Source organism: Scyliorhinus torazame, chromosome 14 (assembly GCF_047496885.1).
Source record: "Scyliorhinus torazame isolate Kashiwa2021f chromosome 14, sScyTor2.1, whole genome shotgun sequence".
Classification (NCBI taxonomy): Eukaryota; Metazoa; Chordata; class Chondrichthyes; order Carcharhiniformes; family Scyliorhinidae; genus Scyliorhinus; species Scyliorhinus torazame.
This window is the reverse complement of record NC_092720.1, coordinates 172,316,330-172,332,877: the sequence shown is the minus strand read 5'-3', so window position 1 is coordinate 172,332,877 and position 16,548 is coordinate 172,316,330. Positions and strand designations below refer to the sequence as shown.

General features: G+C 44.9%; 1 protein-coding gene across 2 annotated transcripts in view; it reads right to left on the bottom strand.

Moving 5' to 3' along the window:
- Nucleotides 1–871: 871 nt before the first annotated feature.
- LOC140390226 (class I histocompatibility antigen, F10 alpha chain-like) overlaps nucleotides 872–16,548 on the bottom strand; it is a 43,077-nt gene continuing 27,400 nt past the window's right edge. Inside the window, exons 3-6 of one of the 2 annotated variants that reach the window (XM_072475197.1) lie at nucleotides 13,032–13,307; nucleotides 12,536–12,802; nucleotides 8,416–8,520; nucleotides 872–2,776 (exon numbers count right to left, since the gene is read on the bottom strand). In XM_072475197.1, coding sequence (XP_072331298.1) covers nucleotides 2,760–2,776; nucleotides 8,416–8,520; nucleotides 12,536–12,802; nucleotides 13,032–13,307 — 665 coding nt within the window. In that variant the 3' untranslated portion in view covers nucleotides 872–2,759. The remainder of the gene's footprint in view (nucleotides 2,777–8,415; nucleotides 8,521–12,535; nucleotides 12,803–13,031; nucleotides 13,308–16,548) is intronic. The other variant, XM_072475199.1, reaches the window with a different exon arrangement.

The following is a 16,548-nucleotide window of genomic DNA, read 5'->3' as shown; positions in this document are numbered from 1 at the left end:
TTAGAGTGTTATGTGAGAAAACATGTAACTGCCCATTTTGGCAGGAAGATTGAAAAAGAAGCAAATTTAAATGAAAATGAAATGAAATGAAAATCGCTTATTGTCACAAGTAGGCTTTAAATGAAGTTACTGTGAAAAGTCCCTAGTCACCACATTCTGGCACCTGTTCGGGGAGGCTGGTACGGGAATTGAATCCGCATTGCTGGCCGTCCTTGATCTGCTTTAAAAGCCAGCTATTTAGCCCTGTGCTAAAACAGCCCCTTACTTAAATGTTAGGAGATGCTTTGAGTTGCAGAGGAATCTGAATGACTTAGTCCATGAATCACCAACGCTTAGCATGCAAGTATTGAAATTAATTCAGAAAGCTAACAGAATGAAGTGGTAAATTGCAAGGGGAATTGAATATAAACGTAAGCAGTCATACAGGAAATGTGTGAGACTGCATCGGGAGAACTATGTGCAGAATTGGTCCCCTTGTTTAAGGAAGAATATAAATGCATTGAAAGCAGTTCAGGGAAGGCTTTCTGGACAAATATCTGGAACGGGCATTATGCCTTATGAGGAAAGTTGGACAGGCTCGGCTTTTATCTGTTAAAACTAATCTTAAAATACTACGGGGATTAACTCTACAAGGGCAAACATGGATTTGATGGGGCTCCTTCTGTATATAAATGTTCCCAGGCTCTACAAGTGTTATTTTTGAAATATTCATAAATACAGCTTTCTGTGGGGGTATATTGAGGCAAAGTGTAAACAAAGTATTAACAAAATTAAGGTGCTACAATAAAATGTGTGTCCACTGATTTGCGTCTAAAGTTGACTGAACAAAAAAATAGTAAATGAGAGATCTAAAGTTCACTTTCATCGCATCTTATTAGTTTTTTAAGGCAACTCAGGCCTGTTTTATTAATGGCTAAATAGTTAATCAGAATTTACATAATTACATAGGCAGAGAGTAAGCGATTATTATTATTGCAGTTCTCGAGAGCAAATGATTTTTCAAGCCTATATTCACAATTTGATTTATTTCATTACCATCGTATTTTCAGCCAACCTGTTGACCATTGTGATCCTCTCCCGGGGAAAATGTGGCCTCTCCAAATGCATTACCATTTACCTAGTGTCCATGGCAGCAGCAGATCTACTGGTCCTGATATTTGACGTGATCGTGTATGAGATGAATGAAATCTATTTTCCAGATTCCTTCCTGGACTTCACTCCTGTCTGCAGTTTGAATTTCTTCTTAATTTTTGCTTCTATTGAATGTTCCGTCTGGTTAACTGTTGCTTTCACGTTTGATCGATTTGTTGCCATTTGTTGCCAAAAAATATGGACACAATATTGCACTGCCAAAACTGCGGGAGTCATTGTAGCGACAATATGGGGGTTGAGTATTCTGGAAAACATCCCAATTTACTTTACCTTTAAACCCCGCATAATAATCAACAATATATTATGGTTCTGCGATATAAAATTTAGCCTATATACTGAACCTATATGGGTTACATTCTTATGGGTGGACATAGCTTTAATGCCATTTATTCCCTTTCTCTTGATTCTCATGTTCAATGGCCTGACCATCAGGCATATTGTACTGACAAGCAGGATCAGGAGAGGTCTCCGGAACAGTGACAGTGATCCAGAAATGGAAAACCGAAGGAAGTCCATCGTTTTACTGTTGGCCATATCTGGCAGCTTTATAATGTTATGGCTGGTAACTTTTATTCATTATATATTAGTACAGATTATGGAAATCCAATACCTGCACGAAGACTATAACAATCCTTTCACCATAATGGAGCAAACAGGATATATGCTGCAGCATCTGAGTTCCTGCTCAAACACCATCATTTATGCAGTGTCCCAGACTAAATTCAGAGAGGAGTTAAAGAACCTGTTTAATTATCCGGTGACTCTAATTATTAAGTTAGGGAAATTATGTTAAGCATTGAGTGTAACAATAATTGTCCAATTAAAGTGAGACTCACTTCCATTTTAATTGTGCAAAATAGATAAAAACATGAAGTGGAAGGTGGGGTGGGGTGTGTGATAAGCGACCGATCTACTAGCCCTGGTCGAGTGGAACATCTGTCTCCGGAACAGGCGAAGTCAATACAACCGTAAGTTTACAGCTATGCCCCACTCCGATGTTTCACCTTCTCGCTAAGATGTTCCCTTCATCCATTTGCAGCTTCCGGCATTTTAACTTTTGCACTTGGCTTCTTGGAGTTGCCAAGAAGTTACGCCACATGTTTTGTACTAATTCCGATTGCAATCGTAGGGTTAGCAGCATTGTCCCCCCCCCTCAGTTACCGGGGTGAAGTCGTCTCTGGGTATTGCGGATGCAGCTGACGAACTGTGAGGATGTGGGAAGGATCGTGCTCCGTTGTAAATTCAGTGAATAAAGAGAATTTCGATATCCATTGTTTTAACACATCAGACCCATGTTCAAGCTTCTGCGAATTAGGAAACCAATATTCACGAATCATATTTTAATTGCCAGGAATGGATTGGTTCCGCAATATCGTTGTGTAATATGTTGTGTAATCTGACATGTTAATTCTGATGTACAATTTATGCAATTGTACAAGTGTCTTTGACATTAAGCAATGGAGCAATCCGTTAATAAAACCATTAAAGCATGCGTAAGATGTTCCTAGAAGTGCATTCGATTTCCTCAAAAAACGATTGATTCTCTGTTATCGATGTGTCTTTGGTTCCAGTTCAAGTCTGGAGTTTAACCCTCTTGCAAGTATGTCTTAAACGGTATTGTAATCTAGGGGGTGAAAAATAAGTGTTAGATAACCCAGTGGAAGTAGCGCAGAGCAGTCTGGTGAATGAAGTCACTTGGTAATTTCCATTTCTTGATGTTTCCACTATAGATAGCTCCTTGGTCAACTGCACGAGTGCAACTACAAATAGCCATTTCCCAATTTTTCTGTCAATTCGGCTGCAGTAAGTTGGATAATTTAATTTCTAATTTGCGTTCAGTGACCATGTGCCGATCGCCATCTCTGATGGAACATCTGGCAATCTTTAACTCGCAGCTTCTGCTTAAACGTGATGAATTAACCTGTCCTGTCCTTCACCAATACTTCCCTACAACCTGTCACCTTCTGCCAGTTGGACGCCCGCATTCTAACAAGGGTTTCTAATCAGTGCAAAGATTGCAGCGGGATTTATTCTTTACAAATATGAGCGAGAAGCGGATCCCGCCTTACTCCTACTGAGCCATGACGTAGAGGGAATGTCTGGGTGCAGTGGTTGACCGCTGGATTGGTTGTCAGGAAGCTGATATTAGACATGGAGCTTGGGGCTTAAGAGGGGTACAACTGATTGAGATGCAGTTCCTGATAACCAGTCAGTGATTACTGTGGCCTGATGAGACATGTCGGAAGTCATATCGGCAAGTGTCTGGGGAATTCTACCGGTGACGCACTATTGGTAGAACCGGAAGTGTTCTACCTCCACACCCCTTGTTTTTTTCGCCTTCCCAATCTGATTACATTTCAAATGTAAAGTGCAATGGGTGTGAGTGGGCGACACGGTAGCACAGTGGTGAGCACAGTTGCTCCACAGCTCCATGGTCCCACGTTCGATTCCGGGCTTGGGTCGCTGACTGTGCAGACTCCGCACATTCTTCTAGTGTCTGTGTGGGTTTCCCCAGGGTGCTCTGGTTTCCTCCCACAGTCTAAAGATGTGCAGGTTAGGTGGATTGGCTATGTTAAATTGTCCTTCGTGTCCAAAAAAAGAGGTTAGGTTGGGTTACGGGTGTAGGCTTTAGTGGGGAACGATTTCTAAGGGCCGGTGCAGACTCGATGGGCCGAATGGCCTCCTTCTGCACTGTAGATTCTATGATTCTGCGGAGAGGGAGTTTCGAAAGCCGCCATCAGTTGACAATACTATAGCTTCAGCTGGACTAGAAAAGAGCCTCCGTTGAGGAGGTCCTGCATCAGAGCCAAAATAAATCTTACTCTCCAAGTCCATTGTCATTTAACAAAAGACCTATTAAAGGTAGCGCTTGTGATCTGCACATTTAAAATGCACTTGTAAATACTTCATATTGCATTGGCTTCAATTCGTTCATATGTTATTTAATGAGAGGAATTTAATGCGCTATTTAATGAAAGGAACTTAGTCAAAGATCTAAATGTGTGTCTCATGGATAGCATGCGTTGATGACAGGTACAGGGGAGTTGGCAACATTTCCTCCATTCTGAAAGAAACCATGTGTTTTTGTTCATTCTTTATTGAGTGTTCATGTTCATCTCCAGATTGAGCGTTCATGTTCGTCACTCCAGTGTTGTATTCGTCACTCATGGGATATGACTAAATCCGCAGGTTCCGCTGACCGTGTGAGGAGTTAGCCTGAGATCTCTCTCATTGGGGATCACTGAAACGTAAATGGATTCACTAGCCTGTGACGACTCTGCCAGCCATCACCCTGATATAGACCCACATTTGTGAACATCCGTACACCCTACCCTCTTAGACCCCGCAATGCTTCACTTCATTGTCCCCACAACAATCCGAATATCAAGTCCTTCCCTCTTCTCTTGTCCATTCCATCAACCCCATCATCTTGCACCCCTTGGAACACTTTTCCATTCCACCATTCACCCGAGCCCCTAACTATCAACCAGCATCCTAACTCGCACTTTCCAATTACATATCTCCATGAAAGCTGTGGTTTTACTGCTCCCCTCCACAGAGTTCAACAAGGAACCCCGCTGACCTCAGACACAACTGCATACATTTGAAGATCACCTGTGTCACCTTTGTTTCCTCAAGTTTTATGTCAATGAAAATGGAGTTGGACAGATAAGTTTTGTTTTACTAATTTCAAAGGGCATGCCACATTGAAGAGAGGCTGAGCCAGATTGCAAAGGATTCTCGTTGGTCCCATTATAGGCAGGATGTATTGTTTTAAAGCTTCACGTTCATGAATAGTCAACCCGCCACACGATGGCATAAGGTCCAACACGTCCGTTTTGACTTAATCCGTGCAGCTCACCCCATGGTCAGGAAATTGTAAATCTGCATCCCGCCTAATTCAGTCACCCTACTCCAGCTCTTACAGGATCCATAAAATTTGCCCGATGCGTGTCTCTTTCGAGCGGATGGATGAAGGTTACAAGTCCCTGGTAACTAACTATCAGGTTGCCCCAGGAAAATAAGAAAGTGATCAGAAAAAGCCCGTTCCATGGAGTTCACTATCCCTGCTGCGGGTCGAATGGAAGTTTCAGTTGAGTCAGAGACATCTTAGCACCTCACACGGATTTTCAACTGGCAATGTCTCGTTCGTAGCCCCCATGGTGCGATATTAAAGAAAGTTACTGAAAACAATCTGCATCACGCAGCAGGGGAATGAAGATTCGATTGGACACTAGTGAATGGCCACCAGGTCGTTCAATAATTTCAAGCTTAATTGAAGCATAATCATTGCGGGTGTGAAATTACTGATTCTAAAATACTTCGATATTCGAGGCCATCAGGTTAGCCACACCCGTTGGCATGAACTATTGTCCTCGTCTAAGCCCAACGTGTTGTTAGCATTGGGGCAGAATTGGGCCTGCAACGGCAGAGTTCACGAGACAAATGTAACACCAACCCAGATTAAGAAAGAATTGTGGTAGTATATAGATTTAGAGGCAGATTTTTCAACACCCCAGTTTGATGTTAGCATCCTTCCGACATGAGGCTATAACTGCATAGAGTTGTCAAATCACAGAAGGGTTAGAGCGCAGCAGCAGGCGATTGGCTCTGTTAGAACAGCTGGGCTATTCATGCTATCCGGCACTGATTATTTTTTCTCTGAAGGGGTTTACCTAAATTCGTTTTTGAAAACCACGATTAAATCGGTCTCCACCACATTCTCCGCTCCTGCATTCCAAGCCACTTGTGCTGCTGTGTTGCTAATCGATTATTTTTTTAATTGATGTCATCTGGTCTTCACCCCTTGCATACTTAGGACAGTTTCTCCCGGCCAAACTGCATGATTTTGAATAATTCTATACAATCCCCTTTCAAACCTTCATTTGAAACACCCACAGTTTCTGCAAGCTAACAATCTTGGAACCGTTCTTGTAAATCTCGATGGAGCTGTGACATCCTTCCTAAGGTGCGGAGACTAGAATTGGATACTCCCGTTGCAGGCGACGCGTTTTTATAAATGTTCATCATAATTGTTCCAAATATTTTTTCATGTGTTGCACTTGAATTGAGAAGCCATTTAAGGTTTAATCACATTGCTGTGGGTCGGGAGTCACGTGCAGGCCAGATTAGGTAAAGATGACAGATTTCTAGTGAACCAGATGGATTTTGATGACAGCTGATTGTTTGTGGTCACCATTAACTTGTACTTCCAGACTTTTATTAGATTCATTCATATCGACCATCGGCCCTGGTGGGGTTCGAACCCAGAGTCAAATGACTACCTCACTACGCCACCACCTTGCAGACTTCTTGATTTATACTTTCCTGCCTCGATTTGGAAAGCACAACATTTTTAAGCTTTTACTTTCTATCAGCCCTGTCAGCTTCAATATTTTTGGCACGTGTTCCAAGGTTCCTGAACCCGCTTCAACATTGAACCAAATAATTGACATTGCCTTTCCAAATCTTTTGACCAACTTCCCGCTTCTCTGCTTTAGAATTTCTCTGCCTCTAGTTCGCCTATTCCACCAACTTCGCCACGTCCATTCAAAGTCCATCAGAATGACCATTGCAGTGCGCAATATTTCTGAGTTTTGTGTCAACGGCAAATTCAGAAATAAGAACACACCAGTGAGCCCCAGAGAAAGTGGCACTCTCCATTCATCCAGTCTGAACAGACAAGCCAGCTTCATCCCTCTCCGGTAACTGCCGGTCAGCTAACTCTGCCATCCTGACCTGGTCTGATCTCCATGGGACTCCAGATCCTTATTAATGTGGTTGACTGTTAAATTACCCAGGACGTCACTCAGTTTAATAAGTGCTGGCCGACTTCCAATGAATGTTTCTTTTTACTCTTGCCAACTTTCCGGCCATTAACTATTGCCCGATTTACTGTCGTGTCACTAATGACCACATATTTGCCATACCTGGCCTGGTTTCAGACTTGTTGTCAAGTGCACAAAATAAAAGTTAATACAGGGCCGGTGGAAAATCGTCCGTTTTGCACTGTGACTAAATAGTAAAATTCCCTCATGCCTCCCCCAATCGCCACTTTTACAGATTTCCCGCTCTCGTTCGATTGATTAATGAATTAGATCGACCGAGTCATTAGCTGGCATGTTGCATTCGCAACCAAGATCAATTTCACATCCTGAATCCGTTGATAAAGAATTTAATCGCAAAATCACTGTACATAGACCACAAAGATTCCAAATTACCCACTTAAACACGGGACATTCTTCAGCCCCATCAATTGTACAGTCATGTTTTCTTCAGGTGAGCAAATATTCCCAATCGCATTGACCCTGTTCTGATATTCCTTCAACTACTTTTTCCTTCATCATCTGACCAATCTAATCTTAAATCACAGGATCACAGAACTGTTATGACACAGAAGGAGGCCATTTGGCCCAATGTGTCTGTACCAGCTCTACGAATGAGCATTATGACTTGGTGCCATTTTCCCTGCCTTTTCTCCGTACCCCTGCACAACAAATAATCATGTAATGCCCTCTTGAATGCCTTGATTTGAACCACTCGCTATGAAAAAGCTTTTTCTCGCATCACATTTTCTGCTTTTGCAAATCATTTTAAATCTGTGCCCAGTCGTTCTTGATACTTTTAGGAGCAGGAACAGTTTTCCTCGATCTACTCTGTCCAGCCTCCTCATGATTTTGAACATCTCCATCAAATCCCCTCTTTGCCTTCTTCTCTCGAAGGAAAATATTCGCAAAGTCTCCAATCTATGCTGATAACTGAAGTTTTTCATTCCTGGAGCACTTCTTTAAATGTTGGCAGAGGCCCTGCCTCAAGTTTTTTTTCACTCCTCGTCTCTGTCTAAATAATTTTACCTGTTGTGGATGGGCTTTGTTATTGAGACATCAGCTACTTAAGACAGTGCACACCATTCGGTAGGCATTATCACAGTGAATCCTGTCTGTCACTTTCCTGAAGCTCAATGTGCCCCTGCCATGGGAAGTTCAACACTGCAAACAGTGTTCTAACTGAGCTCGTATGAAGCTTACACGCAGATTCGTCATTACTTCATGACTTTCATATTCTACATTTCTTTGGATGACACCCAGGATCCCAACAGGAAACAGTTCAGTGATGATATTGCAGTTCTTATGCAATTTAAGCCATGGGCTAATTGACTCTGCTATAACTAATATTCACAAATCAAATCTAACCATGGGTCCGGGTGAGAAAATTTGTTGTGCAAAGTTGCTGTGCGATATTTTTTAAATGCCCTCGTCTTACCTCTTTGCCTTCTCCATTTTAGATATATTAGAATAATGATTGCCAGCGACACCACTACACCCGCGACAATCAGCCCCACGTGTCTGTCTTTCTTCATCTTTCCTTCTGCAATATATTGCAAAGAGGGTTTCATTCTGGATGTACAGGTTAGGTGGATTGGCAATGCTAAAAATTGTGTCTGCATATCCAAAGATATGCAGGTTAGTTGGGGTTACAGGAATAGGGTGCAGGAGAGGACCTAGATAGGGGGCTCTTTCAGAGGGTCAGTGTAAATTCGATGGGCCGAATGGCCTCCTTCTGCTCTGTAGATATTCTATGGACATACAGATAGGCATTCCTTTATGACACCCAATGCCATACGTTGATACATGGTTTAATATGAATAGTATCCCATCACCATATGGTGCCGAGGGAGAAGGAATATTTGTACTTCTCGCATGTCCACCAGGTGTACTCCTGGATGACATCTTTGTCCTGGACAAGGCGCTGTTGGTGGGGGGATTGGATTGGAGTATTTGGCGATTGTGGTGTCTGACCCTGTGCCGCATTGTGTAGAATTGCGAGTCCCCAAAGGCCGCAGAAGAGGTCGGAAGTGGGGTTATTGGCGTCTCAGGAGGTTTGCGAAAAGATAAGGGTGGCTAGCCAGAACCATGGAGCAGTACAATACGAGGGACGTTGTGGGAGACGCTGAAGGCAGTGGTAAGGAGAGAGTTTACCTCGATCCGGGCTCTCAAGGAGAGGATAGAGCAGTGTGAGCAATTGAGGCTGGTGGAGGACATTCTGAGGGTTGCCCGGAGGTACTCAGCAGTACCTGAGGAGGCTCTGTTGAAGGAGAGACAGAAGCTCCAGATGGAGTTGGGCTTGTGACAACAGGAAAGGCAGTGGAGTAACTGCGGAAGGCCAGGGGCAGTATATGAAAATAGGGAGAAAGCCAGCAAGATGTTTGTGCATCAGCTGAGGAGGCAGGCAGTGGCAGAGGAAATTGGGAGGATGTGAGATGGCGGGGGTACTGTGGTAATGGATCCGGAGGAGGTAAATGGGGTGTTCAAGGCTTTTTACTGGGAACTGTATAGTTCAGAGCCTCTGGTGGAGCACGAGGGTATGAGACGGTTTTGGATGGACTGGGGTTCCCAAGGATGTTGGAAGTGAAGGTGCAGAGACTGGGGGCCCCGATCGGGTGTAGGAAGGTAAGGCATTGCATGGAGTTGATGCTGTTGTGGAAGGCCCCAGGTCCAGATGGATTCCTAGCTGGGTTCTACAAGAAATTTGGGTCAGATCTGAGGCCCGTGTTAGTGGAGATGTATACGGAGTTGATGGCGAGGGGAGAGCTCCACCAGGCCCGTGCCCCCACACATGTTGTCTCAGCCTTCGATATCACTCATTTTAAAGAAAGATAATGTCCCAGAACAGTGTGTCCTATACCCAATTTCACTGCTAAATGTGGATGCAAAGTTATTGGCGAAGGTACTGGCGACATGGAGAGACAATAGTGTACCGGGGATGATAGGTGAGGACCAGAAGGGTTTTGTGAAGGGACGACAGTCAATGTCAATGAGTATCCTGAGGTTACTGAATGTAATTATGATGCTCTCGGAGGGATGAGAAGTGGAATTGGTGGTGGCGATGGACAGGGAGAAAGCTTTTGATTGCGTGGGCATACTTATTCGAGGTGCTGGGGGTGGGGGGGGGGGGGGAGTTGAGTTTCGACAGGGATTCGTGGACTGGGTCCGTTGTTGTATAGGGCATCTGAGGCGAGTGTTCGGACTAACAGGTTCAGCTTGGAGTATTTCTTGGTTACACTGGGGGACAAGGCAAGGGTGTCTGCTCTCCTGCTGCTCTTTGCCCCAGCAATTGAGCCATTGGGAATGGCAATTAGTGTCTCAAGGAGGGTGGAGGGGTTTTGAGTGGGGAGAGGGGGGCAGAGCACCTAGTTTCTTTGTATGGGGATGACTCCGTGTTGTATATTTCGGACACGGTCGGGAGCTTTGACAGGACCAAGGAGATTTTGGGGGAGTTTGGTCTCCCTTCAGGGTATAAGCTCAACATGGGAAAATATGAGATACTCCCAATTAATGCCTGGGCACAGCGGAGGAGTTGTGAGGTTGCGGCTTCGCCTGGTAGGGGTGTGGAAATGTTATCCTGGAATATAAGTGGTGTGTAGTTTGGCCCAGCTGCGAAAGTTGAATTTTGCGCGGTTGGCAGACTTTAAGATGTAGGATATGCTGCCATTGTCATTGGCTGGTCGGGTCCAGAGAGTAAAAATGAGGTGTTGCTGATGCATCTGTTTGTGTTTCAGAACCTGCTGATCTTTGTGCCCTAGACATATTTTAGGAAAGTTAATGGGACGATTACGAGCGTACTCCACAAGCCCATTGGTATCAGTGTCAAGGATGAGGAACCAGTGTGGGTAGCTTTTAGAATGGAAGCATTCGTAACATTTACAAATCATTTAGATATTCACTTGCACTGCCACAATCTCCAGGGTTGTAGGCCAGGCACTGGAAAATGGGTTTAGTGTGGTTGATCTTTGTTGACTGGAGTGGATAGGATGGGCCGAATGGCCTCTTTCATGTGCTGTAACGTCTATGAACCTGTCTATGAATCAGTAGGAGGGAGTAGGGAAAGATGGCTAGAAGGAAGGGAGATAGAAAAGGTAAGATTGAATTGATCAGGAAATGTTTCTCTACTCAATGCTGGGACATGGTCAGCTTAAGTCATCCACAGCTCTGCTCAGTCTGCACAGTATAGTGTCAGTGGTAGCACTGTTGCCGGGTTCAATTCCAGTCCTGGGTGACTGTGTGGAGTTTGCACATTTTCCCTGTATCTGCGTAGGCTTCCTCCATGTGCTCCAGTTTCCTCCCACAGTCCAAGGATGTGCAGTTTAGGTGAATTGACCAGGCTAATTGGCCCTTAGTGTACAAGGTGGGCACCTAATGTTGCATCACAGCACAAAGCAACTTTTAGCATTATGTTGAATACTGAACAGCAATTCTGACCCGCCTCCTGCATCTATCAATGTTAAGTGTATTGGCCACACTAAATTGCCCCTTAGTGTCCAAAGATGTCCAGGTTAGGTAAATTGGCCATGCTAAAATTGTTCCTTAGAGTCCAGAGATGTGCGTAGGTTACAGGGGTCAGGCGGGGGAGTGGGCAGAGATAGGGTGCTCTTTATGGGATTGGTGCTGACTTGATAAGCCGAATTGCCTCCTTCTGCATTATAGGGATTCTATAAAAATATTCATGACGGTCAAGGGGAGAGAAGGCGAGTTACTCTGCTTGGTGGCTCTAGTGACTTTGGGGGTCATGGAGGGGTTGGGATAGGTGCAGGAGGCTGGTCAGTTTTGTGTTGTTCAGTATTGTACTGACATAGAACATAATGCTAAAAGACATTTTGTGCTGTGATGCAACATTAGGTGCCCACCCTATCGCAGTCAATCTGTCACAATAATGTTACGTTGACTATTTGGTGCAGCAATTCTGAAATCGTGACTGCGCTCCCCATTTTTAAGATAGGGTGACCGACATGCGGAAATAAAGATGAAAGTGTGGAGGAAGCAGCTCAATGAGCAGCTCTCATGGGCAGCTCTTTAATGAGCCGGTGAATGGGATTACTTGATGGAAGGTTTGGGGGCCTGGAAATGCAGGCTTTTCAGCAACTTTCACAAGGGACATTCAGCACGACAGCCTAGAGGTGACCGGAGAACAAGGTTCCCGAGAATCAGAAGATATTCCAGGCAGTAAATGGGATGCCGGTGCATTTAAAAAGGTGGCGAGGTGGACGAAGTGCTCCACGGGTTAGTCATGGGCCTCACTGTTGAGGGTACAGTATTATGTTGTCCAGAAACTTTTCAAAATTGCCTTGCCCAAGAAGGAGTAAGGTCAACTCACAGACATGCCTGACTCTTCATGTTATTCCATAACCTTATGCAACTGTTAGTGAATTATCAGGGGATTTGACTATTCACGGTTTATGGGACAAGTTGTTTAATATAGGAAAAGGTGTTTATTTGATGATCAAACTTGTATACCTAAGACATAAAGCAATATATCCAACAACAACAACAAAGAAACAAGTGAGTCTGGCATATGCTGGACTACAACATCAGGAAATTGCTCTTACCCCAAGGGACAGTCTTCCCATCCGGCAAGCTGCTGTGCTCAATGTGGCAAGAATACTGCTTCCCGTCATATGGGTCAAATTGGAGGACTGTCGTCAGTTGATATGTCCCATCTTCATTGGGCAGCAAGCCAGTCGATCTGGTCTCGGGAACGTGTTCCCCATTCTTCAGCCAGGTCACATCGATGGACTGTGGGTAAAATCCACGCACGGTGCACTGGAGACACCAACCTGACCCATCCCTGGCACTGACCGAGACCTCGGGAATAACTGGATGGCATAATGACAGTTAGTTTCACGGTCAACGCAAATCATGGTTATAAAGCTATGAGGGAAGCATAGCTTTTTGCCACAAGTTTATCTCAGGCAGCAACGAATCAGCCCCAGTTAAAGAGATTTGAGCACGAAAAGGCCTCCGACAGAATAAGGGCCAATATATGGAACCATTGCATTCTTTACGACAGGCTTGAAAATAACCTCCACATTGTCCTCAACTTACCTTTCCTGATGAGGGATGTATTTCCAACGGCATAATACGTCCACCATAGATTCACACAGTCCTTTTCTAGCAGGCTCTTGAAATAAAGGTTCATCTTTGTTTCTCTATTCCACTTCTCTTTCATTTCCTGAGCGATTGGTTGATGTGCAGTCCAAACCAATGTGTTTTTATCAAAGCTCAGAACATAAATCCCATCGTAAGCTAACTTCAGAATCCAGCCACTGGGTTTGGTACCATTCAGTTCACAGCCAAACAGTCCTTGTACGAAATGGGTACCTGAAATATCAATTCAGTCCATCGATGTTTTGACATTTACCACATCTATCCACAGCAAATTTGAGAATTTCTCCTCGCTTCAACCTCCCATCGAATCCATTCATTGCTGTCGGTAGAATTTAAGCAAAGTGCAGAAAACACGTCTCAATAAATGGGGAGGTTGAATTTACAGAACAGATCTTACGATCACTGGATCCCAACAGTGGTTAGGATGCTGGACATCAATCCCAATGTGTAATTTTAATTTAGTAAAGATAAAACGGTAAAGTCGCCAGAGTCCCAGATGACCATAGGCTGCTTTCCCCTTTTACAGGGAGAGCTGACTGGTAGTGATTTAACCTGAGGTTCACTACACCTCAGGCGAGGGACAAGCTTCATGAATAACGTTACATCATGAAACAGTTGTCCAGCCAGTTGAACTAAACTAATCAAAACAGTTGTTCTATGTAGCAAAATAATCCCTAACTGCTATCTATTTTCCCACTCAAACAACAAAAAAACCGTCCCAGTTCTCAATCCACTTTCAAATACAACTAACATTCAAGAATACCTGCTGTACAGAGATATCTCAATACTCTACTTTGAGAAAGAGAGATTTTTAGAATGGAACCATAGAATACCTACAGTGCAGAAGGGGACATTTCAGCCCATTGAGCCTGCACCGATCCAATGAAAGAGCACCCTACCTCAGCCCATGCCCCTAACCTATTCCTATAACCATACCTATTTTTTAAAGGTACGAAGGGGCAATTTAGCATGGCCAATCCACCTAACCTGCTCATCTTTAAACTGTGGGAGGAAACTCGAGCACACGCAGACAAGGGGAGAACGTGAAACTCCCCACAGTCATCCAAGACTAGAATCGAACCAGGGTCCCTGGCACTGTGAGACAGAAGTGCTAACCACTGTGCCATCGTGACACTGCTTTAAAGAAAAGACCTGAATCATGGCAGAACCACACTCAAGTGTTAGAAAGGTGCTGCTACAGAGGGGAAGGCAGGGGGTTTGGGTCTTCCGAACCCGATGTATTATTATTGGGTGGCGAATGTGGAGAAGGTGCAGAGCTGGGTCAGAGGGGCTGATTCCCAATGGGTCATAATGGAGGAGAGTTTGTGCAGGGGGTCGGGATTGAAGGTGCGAGCAACAGTGCCGCTCCCGATGGCCCCGGGGAAATACTCAGGGAGTCCGGTAATAATAGCTTAATTGAGAACTTGGAGGCAGCTTTGCCAACACTTCGGGTTGGGGGCAGGGTCAAGGGAAATGCCGATTCAGGGGAACCACAGATTTGAGCCAGGGAAGTGGGACAGAAATTTTCAGAAATGGGAGGCGAAGGGGATAAAGACACTAAAAGATTTGTTTCTTGGGTTTGCAGGATTGAAGGAGCTGGAAGCAAAGGTGCGCTGGAGCAGCGGGAAATGTTTAGATACATGCAGGTTCGATATTTTGTCAGGAAGGAGATACAGAGCTTCCCGGTGGAGCCGACCTCCACATTGCTGGAGGAGGTGCTGACGACAGTGGGACTGGAGAAGGGGGTTGGGTCAGCGGTTTATGGGGCTATTTTGGAAGAGGAGAAAGCACCACTGGAAGGGATCAAAACAAAGTGGGAGGAAGTGTTGGGAGAGGGTATGGAGGAGGGGTTCTGGCGGGAGGTGCTCTGGAGAGTGAATGCCTCCACCTCGTTGGGGCTGATATAGCTGAAGTTGGTATGTAGAGCACAACTCACAAGGGCGAGGATGAGCCGATTCTTTGAGAGGGTAGAAGATGTGTGTGAAAGTTGCGGGTGGCTGCAAAGCACGTTCATATGTTTTGGTCCTGTCCCAAGCTGGAGGATTACTGGAAGGAGGTTTTTAGGGTAATCTCTAAAGTGGTGCACATGAAACTGGACCTGGGCCCTCGGGAGGCCATATTCGGGGTGTCGGAGCAGCCGGGGTTGGAAACAGGTGCAGAGACAGATGAGCCTTCGCCTCATTGATCGCCCGAAGGCCGATCCTGTTGGGATGGAGAGCAACCTCTCCACCTTGTGCCTTGGCGTGGCGGGGGGATCTGTTGGAATTCTTGACTCTTGAGAAAGTTAAGTTTGAACTGAACATAGAACATAACAGCGCAGTACAGGCCCTTCAGCCCTCGATGTTGCGCCAACCTGTGAAACTACTCTAAAGCCCATCTACACTATTCCCTTATCGTCCATATGTCTATACAATGACCATTTGAATGCCCTTAGTGTTGGCGAGTCCACTACTGTTGCAGGCAGGGCATTCCACGCCCTTACTACTCTCTGAGTAAAGAACCTACCTCTGACATCTGTCGTATATCTATCTCCCCTCAATTTAAAGCTATGTCCCCTTGTGCTAGACAGCACCATCCGAGGAAAAAGGTTCTCACTGTCCACCCTATCCAATCCTCTGATCATCTTGTATGCCTCAATTAAGTCACCTCTTAACCTTCTCCTCTCTAATGAAAACAGCCTCAGGTCCCTCAGCCTTCCCTCATAAGATCTCCCCTCCATACCAGGCAACATTCTGGTAAATCTCCTCTGCACCCTTTCCAATGCTTCCACGTCCTTCCTATAATGCGGCGACCAGAATTGCATGCAATACTCCAAATGCGGCCGCACCAGAGTTTTTTGTACAGCTGCAACATGACCTCATGGCTCCGAAACTCAATCCCTCTACCAATAAAAGCTAACACACCGCACACCTTCTTAACAACCCTCTGAACCTGGGTGGCAACTTTCAGGGATCTATGTACATGGACACGGGGATCTCTCTGCTCATCCACACTACCAAGAATTTTACCATTAGCCCAGTACTCTGTCTTTCTGTTATTACTTCCAAAATGAATCACCTCACACTTTTCTGCATTAAACATCATTTGCCACCTCTCAGCCCAGCGCTGCAGCTTATCTATGTCCCTCTGTAACTTGTAACATCCTTCCGCACTGTCCACAACTTCACCGACTTTAGTGTCATATGCAAATTTACTCACCCATCCTTCTACGCCATCCTCCAGGTCATTTATAAAAATGACAAACAGCAGTGGCCCCAAAACAGATCCTTGTGGTACACCACTAGTAACTGGACTCCAGTCTGAACATTTCCCATCAACCTCCACCCTTTGTCTTCTTCCAGCTAGCCAATTTCTGATCCAAACTGCTAAATCACCCTGCATCCCATGCCTCCGTATATTCTGCAGTAGCCTACTGTGGGGAACCTTATCAAACACTTTACTGAAATCCATATAC